Source organism: Pelodiscus sinensis, chromosome 2 (genome assembly GCF_052426305.1).
Source record: "Pelodiscus sinensis isolate ZL-2025 chromosome 2, ASM5242630v1, whole genome shotgun sequence".
NCBI lineage: Eukaryota > Metazoa > Chordata > Testudines > Trionychidae > Pelodiscus > Pelodiscus sinensis.
This window is the reverse complement of record NC_143053.1, coordinates 186,094,986-186,118,110: the sequence shown is the minus strand read 5'-3', so window position 1 is coordinate 186,118,110 and position 23,125 is coordinate 186,094,986. Positions and strand designations below refer to the sequence as shown.

The window sequence follows — 23,125 nt, the reverse complement described above, 5'->3', positions numbered from 1 at the left end:
AAAGTGTTCCATGGAGCTTAAACAGTAATATCAACTAAAGTCTCAGATAGATTTCAAAGTATTGCTCACATCACTGTCTGGATACGCACCACTGTGCAATAATGGCGACCAGCTAATGAATCATCTCTCTGCTTCAGAGAAGCAGAGAAAAATATATCTGGGTCAAAGAAGATGGTGGCTGTGGAGTAAGGGGAAGAACATTCAGACAGATTTGAATTCAGATAATGAACGAAGCTAATCTGCAAATCCCTACATTATTTTGCTGGGAATGGGAAACAGTACTGTAATTACTCGTTTAACATATGGCCTGCTTAACACATTTTCTCAATGGCATGATTTTTTTTTTTAAGGGAACTTTTTCTAATAACATGACCATCCCTGAAAACACGAAAATAATCAAGTGGTGGACTACTTCGCACAGCAGTGTAAGTTGGTGAAAACAGTGGTAATATGCATGAGCGGATGAACACGTCAGTGCTCCTCCGCTCACTCACGTGTTTATCTTTGTGCTTTAACAAACCGTGGCAACTTGTGTTGCGAGATATCTAATGTTGATGACCCAGCACCAACAAAAAATTGACTTTGCCATCACCACCTGAAACACAACCCCCACCTTTTCCATTATTTTTAATGGGAAAATTAACCCCGCATAGCACATTTTCGCTTAGCACGAACTCTTTCAGAAATGCATCTATAGTGTTAAATGAGGGATTACTGTAAACAAATTTGCAAGACAAAATTACGACAAAGTCCATGAAAGGTTCCAAACAATATGGGAGGGGAGGGAGGGAAAGACTTCAAATAAAGATCTCTAAGCAACTTTTTCTTTTAAGGGGATTTACCAGCTGCTTAAAACACCACTACAGAGTTAGTGGTTAGTATTTGTTAGAAGCATTTGTTAACCATATACAAATTAAGACAGGTCAAATCACATGGGGTCAATATTAATACAGCATTTCCCAGATTCCTTGTGATGGATTCAGCTCCTTCAATAAGGGCATCCAGTTTGACCCCAATTCCCTATATTGAATTGTCTGAGAGGAATATTCAAATTATGGACAAATGCATCAGGCAGCCATCAGTATGAGCCATGTATAACCCAACATGCAAGGTCTTTTGACAATGAGGTTTGGCATGGCCATGACTGTAGCCAGCTGCTGCCAATACCCCTTAGTTAGTGGTCAATGAACAAGTGATCTCATTCCAGACATCCCTTATTGCATTCATGATACCAGCGTTGTTGTCAGATGCTCTCACAACCCTATTTGGCTCTCGAATCCAGCAACTGTAAAAAAGTTTCTCAAGTTATATCTTTGACCCTTACAAAGGGACTCTTCCAACAGTCACTCTACCAGATGCAGCAGAAACAGGCAATACACCTTTTCTCCTGTTACCCAGAACAACATTAAGCTAAGTGTTAATGTGACTTAGGCCCTTTTGAAAATTGTATCCAAGATCAAATAAAATTTTGTATCTCATGACATTACAAGTAGTCTCAGAACAATATTCAGAAGTCACAATGGATAGCAAACAACTTACGGCATCAGGGTGCTAGTCTGTAAACAAGGAGGTAAGTCCTTCACTAGCTCTGCCATGGTGTTACTGAATTCTACATATTTTACAGTAGATTAGACAAGAATTAATACCACCATATAATCCAGGGGTGGGCAATAATTTTTCGCCAAGGGCCACTTGGGAAATTTTTGAAGTGGCCCCAGGCTGCACAAGAAGGGGCGGGGCATCGAGCAGAAGGGGCATGGCCAAGGTATTTCCAGGTTCCCCACCCCCAGACAATGATTGGTCTGGGGGTGAGAGAGTGCCTTTGCCCCCACCATCCCACATTCCCCCAAGGTGCCCATGCCCCTGGCATGGGAGAAGACTTCTCTTGCTCCCCTGCCCCTAGGCTAATTAAGGCCTGGGGGCGGGGGAGCGCAAGAAGCCTCCTCCACTCCCCCCCCCCCTTCCCCTGCAAGTAACACGCGCAGCTTCAAAGCACTATGTGCTTCCCCACCCCCAGGACAATTAGAGCCTTCTCCACTCTGCCCCTGTCCTGCGAGCAGCACGTGGTGCTTGAAAGCGCTGCGTGCTGCTGGCAGGGCGGGAGGAGGCTTCACATGCTCCCCAGACCCTAATTGGCCACGTCTAATCCACTTCTGTTCCTACAAGCGTTTTTATAGTATTTGGCATAAATCTGTACTCAATTGTGGCCAGTGCACAGCAGCCTCAACAGATCAGAGACCTCATTACTCATCTTCATCTCAGCCCTCAATGAGAGTTTGGTCCTCCTTTGTGCTACTGGACAACATGGCCTGGTGTATAGACTCCATTTGCAAGGCTCCACCTCCAGTGCCTCTAGGCATGGCTGGGAAAGGTCTGAGCTCCAAGCAGAAACACATCTGGGTAAATGGCCTTGCAGCATGTGCTATTCATCTGAGGGGGCAAAATAAAAGGACATGGTCTGCATAGGGGATCCCTTCCACCCATATAAGACTTATCAGGATGGTTGGTTCCTTGCCGGAATTGGGAGTACATCTAGACAACCATACAGTTCAGAGTTTCTGGACTGTACAGGAGACAGCACAGCAAAATTTCTGCCTTTCATGTAGTCCTCTCATGTCCAGGTGATGTCAGACATTTTGACCACAGTTCTTATAACCAGGATGGGTATGGATGCTCTGAGTGTCCTACCCTCATTTGCCAAAAGCTGGGAATGGGTAACAGGGAATAGATCATTTGATAACCTGTTCTGATCAATCATTCAGAAGCACTTGGCATCGGCCACTGTGGGAGGACAGGATATTGGGGTAAATAGACCATTGGTCTGACCCAATATGGTCATTCTTATTATCTAAAGAAATAAGGGGCAGAAAGAGCTATCCCTCTGCGCAGAGAAGCAATGAAGTTCTGTAATTCTGGGCCCAGCATCAGAGTACCCTTTTCTGCAGCAGAATGCAGTAACAGAGTGCCTCTGCAGACACATTCATGAGGCTCACAAATGAGAGCTCTGCTCTTTTCATGGGGGTGGGCCAGCAGAACTTTTGGGCAGTGGGTGTTCCCATTATGAGCACTCTCTGCAATCCATGGAAACAGGAAGTGCCAGCCTATTGCCCGTGGGAAGTGTTCCTAGTGCAATGGTTGAATTTGTCAATGTACATCTTCCTTCCTTCTCCCCTGCTATCTTATCTCCTGCCCTTCAGAAGACAAAGCAGAATATGGTGCTATCAGGATTACAGTTGCCATGGTAGTCAGGGTTGCCAGAGGGTCCCCCCAAAAATACTGGACACGTGGTATTTTGGTCAAGCAAGGAGCACAGGATAATAAGTACTGCCTCTCCCAGCCACTCCCCCTGCCCCTTCTGACAGGCCCAGACCTGCCTCCCAGCGCTGATCGCGGCCCTGCCTCCCAGCATGGGAGCCTATGATTGCGCAGAAGCCTGGTGGGGATGGGAGAGTCCCAGCCACTCCCTCCAGGCTTCTGCTCAATCATAGGCTCCTAGCACGGATTGTGGCCCCGCCTTCCAGCCGCTCCCCCCCGCCCACACCAGGCTTCCGTCCGGTGCGCAGCTGGAAAAGTCAGAGAATACCAGACATTGCACATGTCCAGTATTCTGATTTTTTTTTTAACTGGACAAAGAGCGCAAATACCGGACACCTGGCAACCCTAACGGTAGCGGAAGCAATTCTGGTTCGTCACTATCTGGCAGATGGCTCCTATCTGTGCATACATCTACAGACCTTCCTCAGCCTACTGCCCCCAGAACCAAGACAGAAGAGACCACCCCAGCCTAGTGTCCTTCCATCTAGTAGGCCTAGGTTTTTGGCTGGACAAAGGTCATGCCTTGTTCAGAGGAACATCAGTCCATCTTCTCAATTCAGTGAAGTCCTCTACAAAGAAGTGCTATGCCAACAGATGAAAGCTGTTCCTATGGCAGAAGCGGGGAAACTTTTTTGGGTTAGAGGCCACTAACCTACAGAAAAAAAAAAATCAGCTGGGGGCCACACGCAAATGAAAAGCAGCAAACACACCCCTCACTGGCCCAGCACCTCACTCACGCAACTCCCCTCACACTCCAGCTCTGTGGTGGGGATGTCAATGCTTCAGCACTGGATTAACTCTTCTGGGGGCACAGGGCTAGTAGATTTGGAGGCCCTCTGGGGTGGAGCCAAAAATGAAATGTTCAGTGTGCAGGAAAGAGATGCTGGCGACCAGGCTGAGAGTGAGGATGTGGAGTCTGGTTGGGAGGTAGGTAGGGTGCCAGTTTAATACACTCAGCAAATCTTTCCACTCATTTGCTCAAGCAAGGAGTGGACACAGAAGTAACTATCTTTACTGATTACTTTAAGTAGTATTTCTGACCCCAATAAAAATGCTAACAGAAAAAAATGGAAGCTATGACTCCTTTGTCCAAAAATTTCAGAATAGTTAAGTCATACAACAGTAAAAAAGATTGAATGTGAATAGCTTTCAATTTGGGGGATGGAGAGAAGAGGTGAATGAGGAAAAAGCAAACTGTAGTTTGTTACCTGTATATTTTATTTTCTATAGCAGTCGCAGCAAGAAAAATGTTGCCTACGTTGCTCAGAGAGAGGAGTTAGTTAATTTCAGCTTGCGGTCTGAATCCTACACTTTATCTCCTCCCCCGCCTCACACACACCTGGTCTTTCAATTTTGCAAGTTTAGCAGGGATTCCCACAACCTTAGTTCCGCAGTTGCTCTTTTTGCCCCTAATTGGTTAAAAATAGCCGGGAAGAACTGGTGAGGAAAATTAGGCCAGTCAAGAAAAAAAAAAAAAAAAAAATCAAAAGGTTACACCAGAGATTTAAGCATTGACATTATACAATGACATTTTTTAGAGTCCTATATTTGATCTGGAGATGCCAGAGTTAAAGGTAGACCCTCAAGAAATTTATTGTTTACTAGGTCTTAGGCCTTGCTTCTAACTGTGGTTTTCTGTATAGGTATGGGCTTGAAGCAACAGCTGGAAGCACATTTGTAATGAAAAAAAGCTAGAAAGCAGTTTTGACACCCTCAATGACCTCCAAACCAAACAGACTATAACAAACAGAAGGATCCATTTAACACAATGCAGTATGCAATTACCCTGCCACATGCATGATTAATGAAAAGAATTGTGATATGAAAACAGGGATATTCATTAGTCTAATTGTTTACGTCTTGTTCACAATATAATACATTTATCATTTTGATGGCAACATTAAGATTATGGTATATATACACACACACACACACACACACACACACACACACACACACACGCACGGTTCCTCCTTTCCTATCCCAAAAAGGTATACAACTTTAAGTGTGGTTTTATCAAGGAGGTCAGAATACTAGTATGTATTTGAAATTACCCGACATCTCACATCACTGGTCATCATGGCCATAATGCAATGATAAAAGAACTGATCATGTAAGAAGTTTTCGGAACTAGTCCAAACCCTTGTGTGTAGCATGTCGCTACAAACTTAAGTGGCCAACCACAACTATTATTTAGGTTGGACATTTTGGACTCACCAATATTCAACCAATGCCACAAGGCCCATTCCAAGATGAATAACAGGTCTATGTTCATTGTAATTATCCTGCCACAGAATAGTAAGCAAAATGTCTCATCAGACTCTCTCATTTACAAAATTAAGCTTTCTAGCCCAAGAACATAACTTTCAGACTGACTACTGCTGTCCCATCTGCTCATGTCTACATATTGCCTCTTGGAATATTGTTTTAGTCCTAGCCTACTCCCATTCAGTTTAACTACTCTGAAGTCTAACGAGAACAAGTTAAAATGTCAGAACTGGTCAATATCTGACTGCTAAGCATTTTAGCCTACAGCCAATGTTCTTTATATTTTCTGACTGACAGATAATCCATGAGGGACATCAGTGGGAGGCCAATTATTGCCAACTGTTCCTAGAATAAGAATCTAGGAATTCTACCTCCAAAAGATTTCGAGTCACCTCTGCCTAAGTGCACAAGGAAAGAAGGTAACTTTCCTTCTTAAAATAGGATTAGACAAGGTTTCAGCTGGAAAAATTACTAAAGACTTCTCAACTCAAAATTCTTTCATTCATCTTTACTACAAACATGTCTTTATCTTGTTTTACATAATCTGCACACTGCACTCTCTCTCAAGCAGTCTATTTCATTTTAAACTTGTTACCATTCAGGAGCAAATGGCCATATTTTTCAAGGCATTTAGATGCCTACAGAGGCAGATGGGATTTTCAAAAGCATCTACTGGCATAACTTAATTCGGTGTTAGGCACTTTTTAATAAGTCCCTTATCCATATTCTGTAGGCACCCAAGTATCTTTGAAATTTGACTCAAAGTCACTACATCCTGCTGCTTGGTATGGATGGAGAAGGGAGATCAACCTCCTCTTTCCTATAGTAAAACCTGTAATGAATACAGTTTGAAGATGAAATATTGCTCATTTCAGCAGGTAATAATTCGTGCCAAAGAGATCTGCGTAAAGCCTTCCCCATGCAAATGTGCTTGCCCATAGCCAACCACCATCTTTCTCCCCCTACTAAGGATATTTCTACACTGCAATAAAAAAAAAACCTGTGGCTGGCTCATGCCAACCTACTCAGGCTGAAGGGTTTTCTGTTTGCAGTGTAGCCTACCTACCAATCTCAAGACAGAGCCAGAGCTACAGGACTCTCCAATTTGACAAGGTCTTAGAACCTGGGTTCCAGCTCAAACTAAGGATGTTACGGACTAGTCGACCCCCCGCCTCCACAGGGAGGGTGTGGAGAGGGGGGAGTACTTCAAAACGGCAGCGCCGCACGGAGTCTGTAGTGAGCCTTGGTATTTCAAAGCAGTGCCACACGGAGCTGACCCTGGGCTCCATGCAGCGTCGCATGGATCCGGGTCAGCTGGGGACTCCATAGCTGATCCTGGGTTCCAGCATGGCATTTCAAACCACACAGAGCCCGGGATCAGCTGGAGAGTCCCCAGCAGACCCCGGATTCTGGGGAAATGCTGGACTCAGAGTCCCCCACTGATCCCAGGCTCCCTGCAGGTACTTCACTGGGGACTCTTGTACATTTAAAAACTGGCACACCCAGAGTCAGCAGGACTGGCCTCTGGCCGCATGCAGAGTTCCGCCTTCCTCTTTTGAAATGTACACGAGCCCCAGTGGAATGCGGAAGGGCCTATCGACTAGTCAATGGAAATTCCATCAACTACTCGACTAGTGAATTACTTGATATTTAACATCCTTAGCTTAAACCCTGCAGTTAAAGAGCCCCATAGCCCAACTCCCACAAACCTGAGTCAACTGACAAGGGCCAGCCACAGGTGTCTAATCTGTAGTGCAGAAATCATAAAAATGTTTGCGTAGTCCCAAAAAGGCAACCAGTAGCTAATGAGTTAGGGTGAAAAAAACCCACCACAGTAAATACAACCAATGCACATAGGGACATCTAAAAATGGAGCTCAGGATAGAAGACTTGAATTTCTGACAAAGGAGACGTATTGTGCTGCTTCTTAGTGAAGGTTGGTCAATAACCACCACTTTTGAACTTCAATGGCTGTGTCACATGGACAAACAAACACTTACTCTAGAGGAAAGCAAAAAATAGTCAAGTATTACTACATTAAATAAGAATGATTACTTGTTTCAAAGTCAGATTGGCACCAGCCTTGAACTGAGGCTGTTGCAGTATGATTGTTCCCTGTAGTTACTGCCACTTTCCGACTGATTTCTTTACTGTTGGGGGAGCATCCATGCTTGGGTCCAGCAGAACTTCTCTGGCACTGCTCAACACTTGGTATTATGTGGCCTTCTAAGGGTTTATGGATCTCTCAGACAACATTGTTGTCACAAAAGGGGAAAAAAAAACCAACCAAAAAAAACCTCTTTGTACTTTTGTCTTGTTGCAGTTTGTTTCCAATAAACGTGTCAGCAAAACTGGTATCTACTATTTGTTTCTATATCCAGTATTTCTTCTTTGGCATTTTTTTAGTTAGGTGGATTTCAGTTTTCACTGCTTGCCGGTGCTTTAATTTGACACACATGATTTTCATCCACCCTACAATGTGCATTGTTCTCTGGGGTTGCATCCATTTCTTGTGTAAATTTTGGCTTGATTGTCAATTGTAACAAATATTTTAGCTTCCAGTTTATTCATCTATTCCAACAATTTAGCTCTGTTATACAGATCTGTAGCATAATGACCTAACTTGCTAGATCGTTTCTTGTAAAGAGAAAGAGTGCCTTTCCCAGGTGACATCCTTGAGTCTTCCAAATTTCTTTGCAATAATATTTGCTCTTAAGACAAGATTGAAAGCACTGGCATGGGGAAGGAACCCCACCTACTCAACAAGACACTCCATTGCACATGTTTACTCTCTCCTCTTCTTCCCCAAAGGAAAAACAGGTAACAAATGTGTAGTCACGTTGCTCAATTCATTACTGGAAGTTCAGGGCTCTCTACTTATCACAGTAGCCTCTACCAAATCCACTGTCTAATTTGGTCAATTTCACAGCCCTAGGAGGGTCCCAAAAAGGAGTTGTGGAATGGTTGCAAGATTACTGTAGGGGGGTTGCAGTACTGCTTCCCATACTTCTGTGCTGCTGCTGGCTGCAGCACTGCTTTCAGAGCTGGAAATCCGGAGAGCAGTAGCTGCTGGCCAGAGGCTCAGCTATGAAGGCAGAGCCCACTGCCAGCAGCAGTACAGAAATAACTGCTAAGTCTCATTTTATAAGGAATAAGGGTTATTTCGGAAGAAGGGTTTTCTTTCAAAATAACCATGTCTAAATAGCATTTTGTATTTCAAACTAAAGTATTTCGAAATAGCGCCTGTCCACGATTATGCAAATGAAATGCAGGATATTTAAATCCCAGCTTCATTTACAATTTCAAATGTCTGCATTTGCATCCCTCTCTCGAAAGAGGGTGCAAGTGTAGACATACCCTATGTGAGGATCAGAGAGTCAGGGCAGCAGGAAAAGGGAAAAAGGTGCCCAGGGAAACAAGGATAAAGAATAAAATTATGCCTAGCTACTTGCACCATTACAGTTACATTAATTTTAAACATTCTGATTTATTGTAACTGTACAACTGATGAAATCAATAAAAAGGTGAACTACTTTAAAGACATTTTACAAATACACTGAGTGAAATTGGCTTTATCATAATCTAAATAATTCTTGTATTAAAGAAAGACAGCTTGCATAGTCATGCCACACTGAGGCATGCTAGATGGTCTTAGAGTGCATCTACACAGCACCCTAAACTCAAAATAAGATACGTAGTTCGCGTAGCACAAATTGCATATCTTATTTTGATTGAATTTTGGCGCATCTACAGAGGCCCAAATTTTTTTTAAATGTGCTATATTGAGACATCCCTTAGTCCTTGTGGATGCTGAAACAGCATGCCTAGGGCTGTTGCTACACTTCAAAGGCAAGAGCACCGCATGGGGCCCAGGGTCAGGACCCTGAATTCTGGGCTCCATGCGGTGCTGCTGAGGTCAGGCTCCTCGCAGCATTTCAAAGCAGCAGTGCTCCGTGAAGCCCAGGATCAGCTAGGGACTCCCCCACTGACCCCAGGCTCCATGCGGCGCTGCTACTTTGAAATGCTGTGTGCAGCTTGACACCAGGCTACCCATGGCATTTAAAAGCATTAGTGCTGCACGGAGCCTCGGGTCAGCAAGGGGAGTCCCCAGCTGATCCCAGGCTCCACTCGGCGCTGCCACTTTGACGTACCCCTCTTTTTCCTCCCCCTTGCTGCCTCTGATAGAAGCAGCAAGAGGGGAGGGGGGAGTAACTAGTTGACTAGCCTATCGACTATCTGATAAGCATTTGCTTATCAGATAGTCGACTAGTCGCTCACATCCCCACAGGGCACTATTTTTCATTAAACATAAGCATGTGTGCATTATTTTACAAATATTAGTCAGCTGAAGATATTCTTCACTGGTAAAATGAAAAGGGTTAGCACTGCTTGGAGAGAGAACATGTGTGGTTCTGAAACTGTGGGTCATGACCAAAAAGCTCCAAGCCCCCAAAAGGGACAGAACAAGATCTAGCCTCCTCCAGCCAGCCTTTCAGGGGCACCCAGAGCACGCCATGCAGGGCTCCGATGGCAATCCAGATGTATTTTACGAGTCTAGATGGCCCAGGGCTCCCGCTGCTTGAGTGGTGGCAGCAGCTAGGAGCCCCAGGCCTTTTTTTTTTTTTAAATAGAGTCCTGGGCCCTAGGACAGCTGCCCACTTTTCTCTTTCCTCCCCCGTATGGCAGCCCTGGTCATGACCCTACCTTTTTGGGGCCAAAGCCTGAGCCCTGGGTTGACATGGCTCAGGTTACAGTGCCCTCACCTGGTCTGAAGCCCTGGGCTTGGGATCCCTCTGCCAGGGTGGCAGGGCTCAGGCTTCCATAGGTCATGTATTAATTTTTGTTGTCAGTTGGGGGTGGCAATGAAGTTTAAGAATCACAGAACACTAGGACTGGAAGGGACCTTGAGAGATTGAGTCCAGTCCCCTGCCCTCACAGCAAGACCAAGCACCGTCTAGATCATCCCTGATAGATGTCTATCCAACCTGCTCTTAAATATCGCCAGTGATGGAGAACCTCTGGGCTACACAGTGCCCACATGTAGTACTCTTAAGCATGTACTGAGCAACAAACAAAAGTTGCCCTTAGTGGGTAGTAGTCATGTTATGTAGACTATTTCTGTTCAGGACCAAGGATGTCTACTTCGGAAAACAAGCCAAATTAACTCCAGGTGTGATTTTAAAAAAACCCAAAGGAAAAAAAACAACACAAAACAAAACCTTGTGTTGATGCCCTCATTCAACAAGAAGGTGACCTTTATGAATTAAACTGAAGTGAACTAAAATAACTGTCTTCTGAAAGAAAGAGTTCACACAGGGGTTTAGTGTGCTTAAAAGTTGCATCTTTAGTTAATTTGGAGTAACTTCCCCCAGATATTTCCACATCGAGAAATAGAAAATCTTAAAATAAGGAAAAGATGATTGTTAGTCTACAGAAAGTAAGAGGGGGTTCTCAATTGCAAATTTAAAATAGATCTTTCTACTCAAACCTAATAAATTTTATTTATCAGAACCATATTGTTCAATGTATTTTACTGCTTAAGACATCTATGATCATCCAAAGTCAACACTGCCAAGATCTTGACTACACCTGGCTTCCCACTCCATCCTCCCATGCCCCATTTTCAAATGCAGCTGAGCCAGTGATAGCAACAAGCCAGTAATAATGGGGATAGAAATGTAGCCGTGTTAGTCTGGGGTAGCTGAAGCAAAATGCAGGACAATGTAGCACTTTAAAGACTAACAAGATGGTTTATTAGATGATGAGCTTTCATGGGCCAGACCCACTTCCTCAGATCAAATAGTGGAAGAAAATAGTCACAACCATATATACCAAAGGATACAATTAAAAAAAATGAACACATATGAAAAGGACAAATCACATTTCAGAACTGGAGGAGGATGCGGGGGGGGGGGGGGGGGGAAGGGGGGGGAGGGGAGGAAAGGAAGGTAAGTGTCTGTGAATTGATTATATTAGAGGTGGGGAGAGTGGGATGTCTGTGAGCTAATGGTATTAGAGGTGATAATTGGGGAAGCTATCTTGGTAACGGGTAAGATAGTTTGCGTATTTGTTCATTCCTTCCCGGAGAGTGTCGAATTTTAACATGAATGACAGTTCAGAGGATTCTCTTTCAAGTGCAGATGTAAAAGGTCTTTGTAGCAAAATGCAGGTGATTAAGTCATTGAGAGAGTGTCCTTTCTGGTTAAAATGGCAAGAAACTGGTTTTTCCTTTGTGGTCTTGTCTGATATCTGTTTTGTGGGCATTAATCCTTTGGCGAAGTGTCTGAGATGTTTGTCCAATGTACATAGCAGAGGGACACTTTCGGCACATGATAGCATAAATTATATTTCTGGATGCGCACTTCGCCAAAGAATAAATGCCCACACTTCGCCAAAGGATTAATGCCCACAAAACAGATATCAGACAAGATCACAAAGAAAAACCAGTTTCTTGCCATTTTAACCAGAAAGGACACTCTCTCAATGACTTAATCACCTGCATTCTGCTACAAAGACCTTTTACATCTGCATTTGAAAGAGAATCCTCTGAACTGTCATTCATGTTAAAATTCGACACTCTCCGGGAAGGAATGAACAAATACGCAAACCATCTTACCCGTTACCAAGATAGCTTCCCCAATTATCACCTCTAATACCATTAGCTCACAGACGTCCCTCTCTCCCCACCTCTAATATCATCAATTCACAGACACTTACCTTCCTTCTTCTCCCCTCCCCCCGTATCCCTTTCCTGTTCTGAAATGTGATTTGTCGTTTTCATATGTGTTCATTTTTTTTAATTGTATCCTTTGGTATATATGGTTGTGACTATTTTCTTCCACTATTTGATCTGAGGAAGTGCGTCTGGCCCATGAAAGCTCATCATCTAATAAACCATCTTGCTAGTCTTTAAAGTGCTACATTGTCCTGCATTTTGCGTCAGTAATAATGGGGGTACTTAGGTATCTTTGCAATGGATAATATTCAGTCTACATTAACCCGCCTATTGTTGTACTACTGCTGAACTGGCAGTAGTAGTGACTGAAAGTTTTGTGCATGAAAAACAAAAACAAAGCCAAAAAAACCCCACCCCATGGTGCAGACACCCTTTAAGAGTAAGGTGTGGCTTCCATTTCATTTTGTGCTTCATCAGAATTGTTTGTGATAATTTGTTATCCTTCTGCAAAGCCTAGATGACAACAAGGAGCTCAAGCATAGCCAAGATTCTGACCCGACATGCAAAACTTTATTGTCAGTTATGGGAAGGAAAAATTAAAAGGTCATTTAAAGCCCAAGACAACTAAGGACTATCAGTTCAGCACACAATACAGTTATCATTAGGACCTGAATACTGAACCCAACAATACCTTTTTAAAGGTTACTTCTTGAAGTGCAACTTTTACCATTACAATAATGCCCAAAACTACCATTGCTGAGTACTCCTTCAATTTGATATTGTCAACAAACTCAGACATTTTGCTTAATATTGGGGTTTTTACATAGAACCTTTCAGACACAAATCTCAAGGCACTTTGCAAAGCACATTAAGCCTCTATATAGACACTTTACTCTGAAAGTAAGAGGTTTAATTCACTTTAGCTTAATTCACAAAGGCCACTTTACTTTTGAATAAGAGCATCCACAGAGGATTTGATGTATTTTAAATTCACATTGGGAGTTAATTTGGCTTAACTTCCCATGTAGACAAGCCCTTAGTCCTGAACAGATATAACAAGATTAAAGCACAATTTGCGTTATTTTTCTTAAATGCAATGTTAGTGCATAAAAGCAGTGGAAAATTGCTTAAAACCTCATTATATTTAACTTTTGCCAAAGTCTCACTGAATCATCAACTTTGTATACTCTTTCTATACAACACAGCTGTGTAGTTTTTCTGTGCATCAGCAGTACACAGAAGAACAAAACCCATTTTATCTAAAGAGACCCTCCCAAACAGACCACATTAAACTTCTTGTATCTACCCTTAAAGGCAGAATGATTATGCTGATCTTGTTATAACTTGAACTTCCAGCCCCAAGGAAACCGGGTACATCAATTCTGAAACTGTGAATAACTAACTCTGAAAATCTCATCTCCATCTTCTCCTAACTCTAAGGTATCTATATTTTAAACCACTGTTAGAGCAAGAAGATTCCAAGGCAAGACTGCCACTAGAGTGACTAGAGCCTTCCTTTGGAGTTTAATCACTTTTGTCAGTTACATCATTAGCTATTTGACTTAATATTTTCTTTTTAGTGGAATGTTTAAATAGATGTCTGGGAAGGCGTTCCCCTCCCCCCCATTAGAGGTTCCTAAAATTAAAAATCCTAATTTAAAATGTATTTTGTTAACAAAATGGCAAATCTCACAGTTTCTCAGCCTCTCTTGCTAGAAAGTATAGTTTTGCTACCATATCTCTTTAGTTCTTGGTCAGTTATGTTTCTGATTAGGAGGTTTCTTTAGTATTTTCAAGTACTTATTTTTCGTTTATCAGCCACCATGTGTACACTAGTTAATATACCACCATGAAGCCATTAGCTAATAAATTACATTAGTAGTTCAATAATGAAATTCTATAAATATTGTATCTATGAAATCAATATTTCTATGTTTGCAGCTGTAACAAATGAAACATTTACCATTTTACAAGGAAGTCATGGTGAAATTTTGATAGGAGAGGATAACCAGCACAGGAGGAGCTCTATTGCCCATGTAATAAACTGTAATAAGTACCCCACACATGTTTCTATGTAGAGAAGAAATACATCTAAAATTAAAATAAGAATGCAAGCGGTCTCATGCCTCCCCTGGAATTTAATCTCTATAAGAAAGACTGTTTAGTAGGAGCTCAGAGCTCCCAAACTGCCCTTAGTTTGTTGGTGAATACTGAGAACTCACTTTGGAAGCTGCAACACCGCTCTTTTCATAGTTTTACTGTATGTGGCTGTGCTTTTTGGGAGGAAATCCTGACAAAGAACTTTAAGAATTCTTAAACCAGTGACTGGATTTTAATACAGTTATTATCACACATCCAGTAAGTCTGTTCTAAAATGAAAGTGCTATGGGACAAATTTCCTATAAAAATATCTAGCCTACAAGTGTTTTAGTTTAGAACAGTCTCTTTCAAAGGGTAATCATCCTCTGCCTCATTCTGGATTTTACAGGGATAGTTACATTTGTTATTTAGGACATCCACTAGTCATCAGAGAGGAATTTAGCAAGCACTACAGGAGGTCCAACTGCTAATGAGATTTTTGTATTTCCTCTCATTGCCCCCCTCCCCAAAACATGCCTTTCTAAACACTCACTCTACTAACTTTAAAAGTTATTTGCTCCTCTAACAATCTTATCAAAAGGCTGGAACTAGAAAAGTAATTAGTTAGAATTACACTGGCATAAACTGTGGTAGCCTAGCTGTCCCTACTAAATAGGACTAACACTTGCAGTTTTTCAACCAATTGAAACAATATTTATTCAGCAGCATCCACAGAATTTTTCTGCAAGTCATTCGATTTTCAGGCAGGGATCTTATCTCCAAAAGTAGTACAGAACCAACAAAAAGTAACTAGAAGAGAGTAAATTATCCTTAACAATGAAGTTGGTGGAAAATTCCACCCAGGCATCATGCTCAACTCCAAAGGGGAAAAGAGGAGTGCCATTTTCCAGTTTTAAGTTGTCAGTCCAAGCTGACACTTTGTTACTATTTTAAAAATAGGCATATACAGCATGTTGAAGATGTTTGTCTTCACAACTAAAGCCTTTAAGGAAGTTATTTTTGGTAACTATTTTCTAACTACATTATACAAGGATATATTATTTAAAGGATGAGACTAAATTAAGCAAGAGAGGAGTTTGGTAATATCAAACTGTCTCGTTTGTTTTATGAAGCTATGGCTAGAATCTTAGCCAGGAACATGTAGACAAGTATGAATACATTTGCCAAAGCTGTTTGTTTCTTTTGCAAGTTCGTTTTTCCTGCTGCATCACATTCTCTTCTCCCAACACCTTTTAATGGTTTTTTTTTTTTTTTTGCTCTTCTACAATGGAGAATTCATAGTATTGCTAATGCAACAACAAGAGCTTGTAGGCAGACTGTCAACTCATCATTACTGTTAAATACTAATTTTGCTGGAGTTGGGACGACCACAAGTATGGGTTCCTCACGGTCTAGATAACGTTCTTAATATTCTCTGCATTCTACCAAAATTCACATCAATGAAGAGTCCTGAGTCTCATTTCACTATATGTGCTTTCAAGTGTTTGGATAACTGTTTTCCCGTAACTACTGAAGCCTATAAAAAAGCAGTTTGGATTGTGGGAAGCAAACATTGCCCCCTCAGTCCCTTTCCTTCACCAAAAGAGTAAATGAGACAAGATGAGGTAAAGAGACCAACAGACGTTTGCCCAATTGAATTAATATATCTCACTCACCTCACGACGCCAATATTCTGAGACCCACATGGCCATACTATGCATACTTTTTTTTTTTTAAAGACACCTCAGGAAAAGCTGTACACATTTCCCTCTCCCCCCCATCTCACAGATCTAATCAGAAGGCAGATTCACAATCATGTTCTCTGTGTGTACCAATTTCCCATCAGAAAATATACAAATAAAATAGTTTACAACCATCTTTCGAAGTCAGGGGACCCAAGGACAGCTTTTCACCTTTTTAACTTTAGGGATCTGACATTTATTTCCCATGTTTATATTTACAATACCAAGTGAACTAGTAAGAACATTGTTGGGATTTCTAGCAGGTCAGAGCCAGTGAAACTGTAAAAGTTTCCAGGTCGTGCTCAATAAACAAATACTACAAAAAATAAGCCACTCATGGGAACTAGAAACAATGCCGGAAACCAAATGAAAGTGGAAGAGGTTTAGAACGCTCTCCTTTTGATTTAAGGCAAGAGGAGGCAGTTAAGATGGGAAGACTCCCAAACAGGGCAGTGTAAAGCAAGCCAGCAAGCCCCTTTCTGGGGAAGCACTTTTAAGATTCACTCGACATTCGGGCCCATTCGGAAGTGCTTGAACCCAAACAATCTCGCCCTGTTTACTAGGGATACCAGGATCAGCTTGAGGATACACTTCTCTCTCGGATAAGAAAAAACAACGAAGAAACACTGTAACCACCCACCCACCCCCACTATTTCCGACCAGTTTCCAAGGGCGAACAGGAGCGGCGAGTCGAAAGGGGAGGATTCAAGAGGGCCCCGTTGGCTGGTGCGAACAATTCAGGCAAGACCAGAGCGGCAGCGGGGTGCAGGCGAAGGGAGCGCGGGGCCCAGGCTACGTGCCCCCCAGGTAGGAGCCGGGAGAAGGACCCCTGGCGGGCAGCAGCCTTCCCGGCGGCCGGCGCACACGCTAGCGAGGCGGGGGGCGAGGTGGGGAGGGGATTTCTGAGGAGACCAGAGGAGGGGGAGCGCGGACAGCTCCCGGGGGCAAGGGAGGGAGGCGGGAAGGGGCAGCCCCCAGGGAGCGGAGCCCGGGTGCCGCTAGGGCTCACCTCGTCGTCGTGGTGCTGGCAGTAGCTGGCGCGGTCCTGGAAGACGGAGGCGAGGATGTTGTAGGGCGCGGCGGGGTAGAGCGGCGCGGCCGGCCCGGGGGCCGCGGCGGCCGGGGCGGGCGCGCCGGCGAAGCGCTCGATGAAATGGTCCTTGGTGAGGCGGACGCGCTGGTGCGCCCGCACGCAGTTGTCGCACAGGTGCTCCTGGCAGTCCAGGCAGCGGGAGCTGGCCGCGTTGCCCTCGTCGCAGGAGCTGCAGCGGGGCTCGCCCTGCCGGCTGTGCGGCCGCCGCAGCAGCAGCGAGGCCGAGCCGCCCCCGCTGGAGGCGGCCGTGGACTGGGCGGCCGCCCCGGCGGGGGACGAGCCGCTGCCGGCCGAGCGGGGAGGCTGCGGGCGGGGGTGGTGGTGCCGGTTGTTGCTGCTGCCGCCGCCGCCGCCGCTGCTGGCGCCTCCTCCCCGCCCGTTGTTTTTCTGCTCCTCGGCGGCGGCGGCCGCCACCACCACCACGTCCAGCAGGTTGCTGAGGAGGAAGTTGGAGGAGGGCAGCGCGTCCATGCCCGAGGGCTCCGAGATCACCACCTTCTGGTCGCAGATGGGGCAGCGCAGCTTGAGCGCGTCCCCAGCGGCCGGGTGCTGCTGGCGCTGCGCCTCCAGGCACTGGCGGCAGAAGGCGTGCAGGCAGGGCAGGACGTGCAGCCGGCGGGACGGGGCGCAGGACGAGCCGCCGGCCGAGGAGGAGTTGGAGGTCTGGGAGGAGGAGGAGGAGGTGGAGGAGTTGGAGGAGAGGGGAGCCGGCGAGCCGCACATCTCCTTGCACAGCGGGCATATCTGGAAGTCAGCCTCGGGAAACGAAGCCATTTGCAAGCGGCCTGGCTGGGGGGAGGCGGGGAGGGAGACGAGCCGTGGGGGGGCAAGCCCCTCAGTCGCGGGGACACATCGATCAGCCGGTTTGCAAACAGCGTGGCATGGAGTCGCCGGTGGCTGCAGGGAGTCGGATCCTCGGGGAGCGCTTGGCCCTGAGGAGTGGGGGGGGGGGGGGGGGGGGGCGTCCTGCTCGTGGCTGGCCAAGGGCGCCTGCTGCCTCCCCTACCTGGAGCACGCGCCCGATCCCGCGTCGCACGGGGCAAGTTGTCCCGAGTCCCCCAAGCTAGTCAGCAGCGGGCACAGAGACTTCCCATCTCCCCCCTGGGGCAGCGCGGGGACAACGTGGTTGGCTCCTAAGTCCTTCCTCGAGAGAGCGGGCATGGGCGCCGCCGCAGGCACCCTCCCCTGCATCCAGCGCGGGCTGGACCTAGCGCTGCGGGAGCTGCGGCTCCGATTTCCTCGGCAGCGGGAGATCGGGGGGGGGGGGGGGGGCGCTGAGGGCCAAGCCCCCCTGTGACCTGGAGCCGGGCGGCGAGGCAAAGGACTTCCACTGTAGCTCTGCTGGGGGGAATGCAAGAGAAAGGCGAGAACGATTTTTGATTCAGTTTTCCCCCTTCTGCGGCTCAGTCCAGTTCTAGGAGAGGCAGAGACACTGAAACACGGTGGCCAGGCAGACTCCTCCGGCTCCAGTCCTCCCCCGCCGACGCCGGCTCCACCACCGCATGACTGGGGGATGGGGATGGAGGGCGGTGTTGGTGCCGGAGACACTCCGGCTGGCGCGGGTTGCAATGGAGAGAGACACCCAACGCTGCAGGGGGATCGCTTCGGTGCCTCTCGGTCCTGCCGGGCGCCTTCTCCGCTGCCCCGGGTCCCTCGGAGCTGCCCGCCGGCTAGCTCGGCTCCCCACGCTGGGTCAGCTCCAGCACGCGGTCTCCTCTCTAGGCTCGCAGCCCGGCTCTCACACGCTGTGGTTGCCGCTGGGTAGAGCAGCCGCGGCAGGTCCCCGCCGGCCGCCCTGAATTATTCATGGGGGGTGTATTATATTCGCTCGCACAAATTGGAGCCGCTGTGCAATGCTATCCGAGAGTCCCACGCTCCCCCCTCCCCCCCGCCTCTTCTCCGGTGCTAGCCTGAGCCTCTGCAACCACCGGGATCACGTTTCCTTTGTCATCTCGCCTCTTCGTGTGGTGTTTTATTAGGAAACAAAAGTTAAAAAAAAAAGCAGCAGCTTCCTCCGCAATTTGCACCGCCACATCCACTAGCAACTGGCACCGGGTTTGAATTAGCAACAGCGGCAGCGATAGCAATTACTCACTCCAAGTGATACAGATAATGTGGGATTCCAGCAGAGCCATCGCACGGCGGGGAACGGGTGGCTTCGCCCCTGCCCCCTCTTTGTCGCTCGGGAGGCTTGGGGTGGCTGCTTCCCCCTCAGGTTGAGCTTGAGAGCATGGCTTTTGCAGGGGCTCCGGCAGCTTGTGCTCCAGAAACGCCTCTCCTCTTCCCTCTCTCTGGCCGCCTGTTATTGAAACTGATCGGAGTTCGGAATCCTTTTAATCTCCAAAGGAGCGAACTCACTTCCGCCTGAGCTCTGAGGGGGCGGCTAGGGGGAGGGGGGTCTAAAGGCAAACAGGAAACATTAACCCTCTTACTATTGCTGGCTTTTCTGTGCTGCCTCTTTCCCTAGCAGCCGTGGATTCCTGAATCTTCTAGTAATTCGCCTTTTTAAGGCTACAGAAAAACTGCGAGAGTTGCTTTAACTTTATACTGTTTAAAGGGTTTCTAATGCTTCATCTGTCCGTTTTTTTATGAATTAGCCCTATAGCTGTGAGATATAAATAATCACAGTCCATACCTCTTAAACTTACTTTTTGTCTTTTATACGTGTGCTCATTTTTAAAGGAGGAGCAACTTAATATTAAAAGCGAGTGAGGGCAATTCCACAACTTTGATTGATTTTTGAAAACATCTAATTAAAATATATAGTTTTATGCCTTAAATCACTCAGTTTAAATAACATCTCTTATGTTCTAGTCAACTGGATTGTTTAAAACTTACAACTGTGATTCACACTTTAAAATTAAACAAGAAATCCTGTATAAGGGGAGTGGTGGGTGAAACGATTCTATTTCAGAGCTCTTTAAGCAGATAGTAAATACATAAAACTAGCCTTAATGCAATATCAAGGTTGCAAAATAATTTTTTAAAATTAAGGTTTAGTGTTTAAACCAAACTCTCACAAAACAGGAAATTCCAAGAGTTAAAGTTTCTGCTTCACTCTTAACTCATCTAAATTGCATGTCCAGTTGTATATATGGTGTGCTTTAAAACGATTTATCCTTTCTTATATGGAGTATTTTACAAATAATAAGAGAAACAAAGAGATTGAAGAGATTAAAAAAATAAAAATGAGTTAGAAATTAGTTACAAAGCAAGAAAGGGTTCAATATATAAACGAAAATATTAGGAAAGCGCTGAAACTGCCAAAAACAATAAACAGGTCATGAAGCAACAGCTAAGAAGCAAATGCTATTAAAATAAATCAACAAACAAGAAAAACAGGGTAAACATTGTATAGCTTTCCTCCTACTCTTTTAGCTTTGTCCTGCAAATATTTGTGCACATGCTTACTTTGTGTGCCCTGAATTAAGCACATGTTCAAGTATTTGGAAAATGGGCCATACTCTATGATCCTGGACATTTTCTCTTTCACTGCCTCATTGACAATAGTGGGACTCCCTAAGAACATGCAGGTCCACACAGAGCTCAAAGTATGGGACTGGGTTGTGACATAGATGGGATTGCTTACATGCATTACTTTATAAGCATAAATGTTTGCAAAAGCACAGCCTTAGATTATCTTCAGGGCAGGGATTTGCCATATATTTGTGAAGGACCTAACACACTTTCTGAAGCTAAATACATTTATACTACATATACAAATGTCCAATGTGACTGAGTTAGTACTGCAAAATACATGTATTTTGTATTTAATCAGCTCATTTTAGAAAAGAATAAAAGGAAAAATACTGACCTAGCAATTGATTACAGGTTATACAAGCTTGATCAGGAGAGATTACGAATTCATTGTGTCACAGTCGAACTTCTATTATCTGAAGTCTGGTTGACCAGAGTTCTGTTATCTCAAAGTCAGTTGTGTCTCCCAGAATTTGAACAAACTTTGGGCTACTAGACTAGCAAAGAACTTGTGTACTAGGGACCTCATTCTTTTTAATGTAGAGCTACTTGACTGATACATATTGTAATGTGCAGTGGCTCACCAAACTTGCTCATGGTCATTTGGCTGCTCAGATAAAAGCTTCCACCTATTTCTTCAGTGGATCTTGTCAGCTTCTTCATTCCAAAATAATAATCTATCAGACAGAATTTCCCAGGTGGACTGTCTCTATGTACAGTTTACACCTCTGCTTTATGCATGTTGACACTGTTTTGATTTTCCAGTTAATGAACTTGAACAAAGTGTCTCTAATATGGTCCCGTTGTTACACACACATTCTGTAAGCTCTTCAATACAAGACCCACTGCATTTGTGCCAAAACTTCTAAGCCTTACCACACACAGCTTCTTCCTATTTCAGCAAAAGAGCTTATAAATTGTTGTAAACAAATAGCTACCTACCACATTTCTTATGCCACAGCTATCACCTTCAGAGCTGAACACCTACAATTTTTTAAAACTGAAATTCTGTCTCTCACCAACCCTTTAGCCATCAGAACAAGCTGCTTATTTTGATCAAGGGTGGGTTTTGATTTTGAGTACAAAAAATACTGAAGTAAAGTTAAACTTAGTTTTGCATTTAGTTCTAAAAATGATGAGTTCCATATTCCAATGTTAGCTAACTAATCACTTATATACACTTCATCTTTCTTTAACTGTACAGTTAATAGCTCAATTTTTTTTCCGTTGAATGTGCCTGTCCCCATATTTTTGCATCAGCAACATTTTGTTATGTTTTAAAATATTTCCTCTCTCATCCCAATATGGGTAATCCATCTCACATTTATTAAAACCCTCATCTGGCAAAGGTGGATGTAATGATATAAGGGTGATGGGTGCAGGTTAAGAACCTTCACTTTCATGGGTAGAAAGTAGGACTGGAAACATTTTTCTATTAATTTTTTCATGGGCAGCAACAGTTAAAATTTGCTTATAAAAATTGTCTTAATTTTCAGGACATTGTCTCATTCTGTTATGTAAGCTAAAATGAAATGTTACTTCTGTTTGTCTAAAGATGTTTCTCTGCTTTCTACTTCTCTTTGGATTGTTGGGTCATTGTTTCTCCTTTTTTATTATTGTTCTTTTAATGTTTGACACGTGGTCTTAAATTTTATTTTCTCTTAACTTAAATAAAAATTAAAATATCATTGCCACTGTTAATTTGAAATCATGAGTCAGAATTGAGACTATGTAATAACTTATTTTGAATTAAAGTACAAAGTCTAATACCTAAATAATATTAAAGATAATGTCCATTCAGCTGGAAATCTATAGCTGACAATAGCACTTGTCTAGACCTCCATCAGTGCTGTGTCTTTCCCCCCGTTGCCCGGGTGCTCTCCATAACTGTCTCTATGAAAGTTTTATTTGGGTCCTTCTTCATGCCAATGGAAAATAATATGATGGGGCTGGAAAGAAACTGCATTTGAGCTATTCACTTGAATCTACACCACATCTTAGCTCAGAGCATGCTTTTGCAGATATATATATGGAGGCTTTTTTTAAATTAATGTCATCATGGTAAGCCCAGTGTCTAACATGGCAATGTTACAGGGCAATTAGAATTGTACTCTAATACATCCTAACAGACAGATTAACTGCTGGTTTAAAAGCTTTTGTAAACATGAATATGCACTGTAATTTGTTGTTGATTTGGTGGCATTTAACTGTAATTTTCTATGCAACCACTAACAGAGCTCTCTTTTTCCTTTTTCTCCAACACCGATGTAAAGCAGTCCAGCTGATTGTTAATTTGTATGCTGCCTTACCAGACCAATTCTTGGCAACAAGGCAGAATATACAGTCCAATCATCAAAACCACTGTAAATGGTAGTTGCTGTAGCCTGGTGAATCTGATTCTTTATGTGCATTGACAGCTGCAAACATACTGACCTTGTTGTTTTTGATTTTTTTTAAACAGTTCTACCTCCAAAG

The 23,125-nt window shown here is 44.2% G+C and overlaps 1 protein-coding gene across 1 annotated transcript in view; it reads right to left on the bottom strand.

Moving 5' to 3' along the window:
• TRIM71 (tripartite motif containing 71) overlaps nucleotides 1-19,548 on the bottom strand; it is an 86,836-nt gene extending 67,288 nt beyond the window's left edge. The window contains exon 1 of the mRNA XM_075921963.2: nucleotides 17,090-19,548. Within this exon, the coding sequence (XP_075778078.2) occupies nucleotides 17,090-17,947 (858 nt within the window). The 5' untranslated portion in view covers nucleotides 17,948-19,548. The remainder of the gene's footprint in view (nucleotides 1-17,089) is intronic.
• Between the last annotated feature and the right edge of the window lie 3,577 nt (nucleotides 19,549-23,125).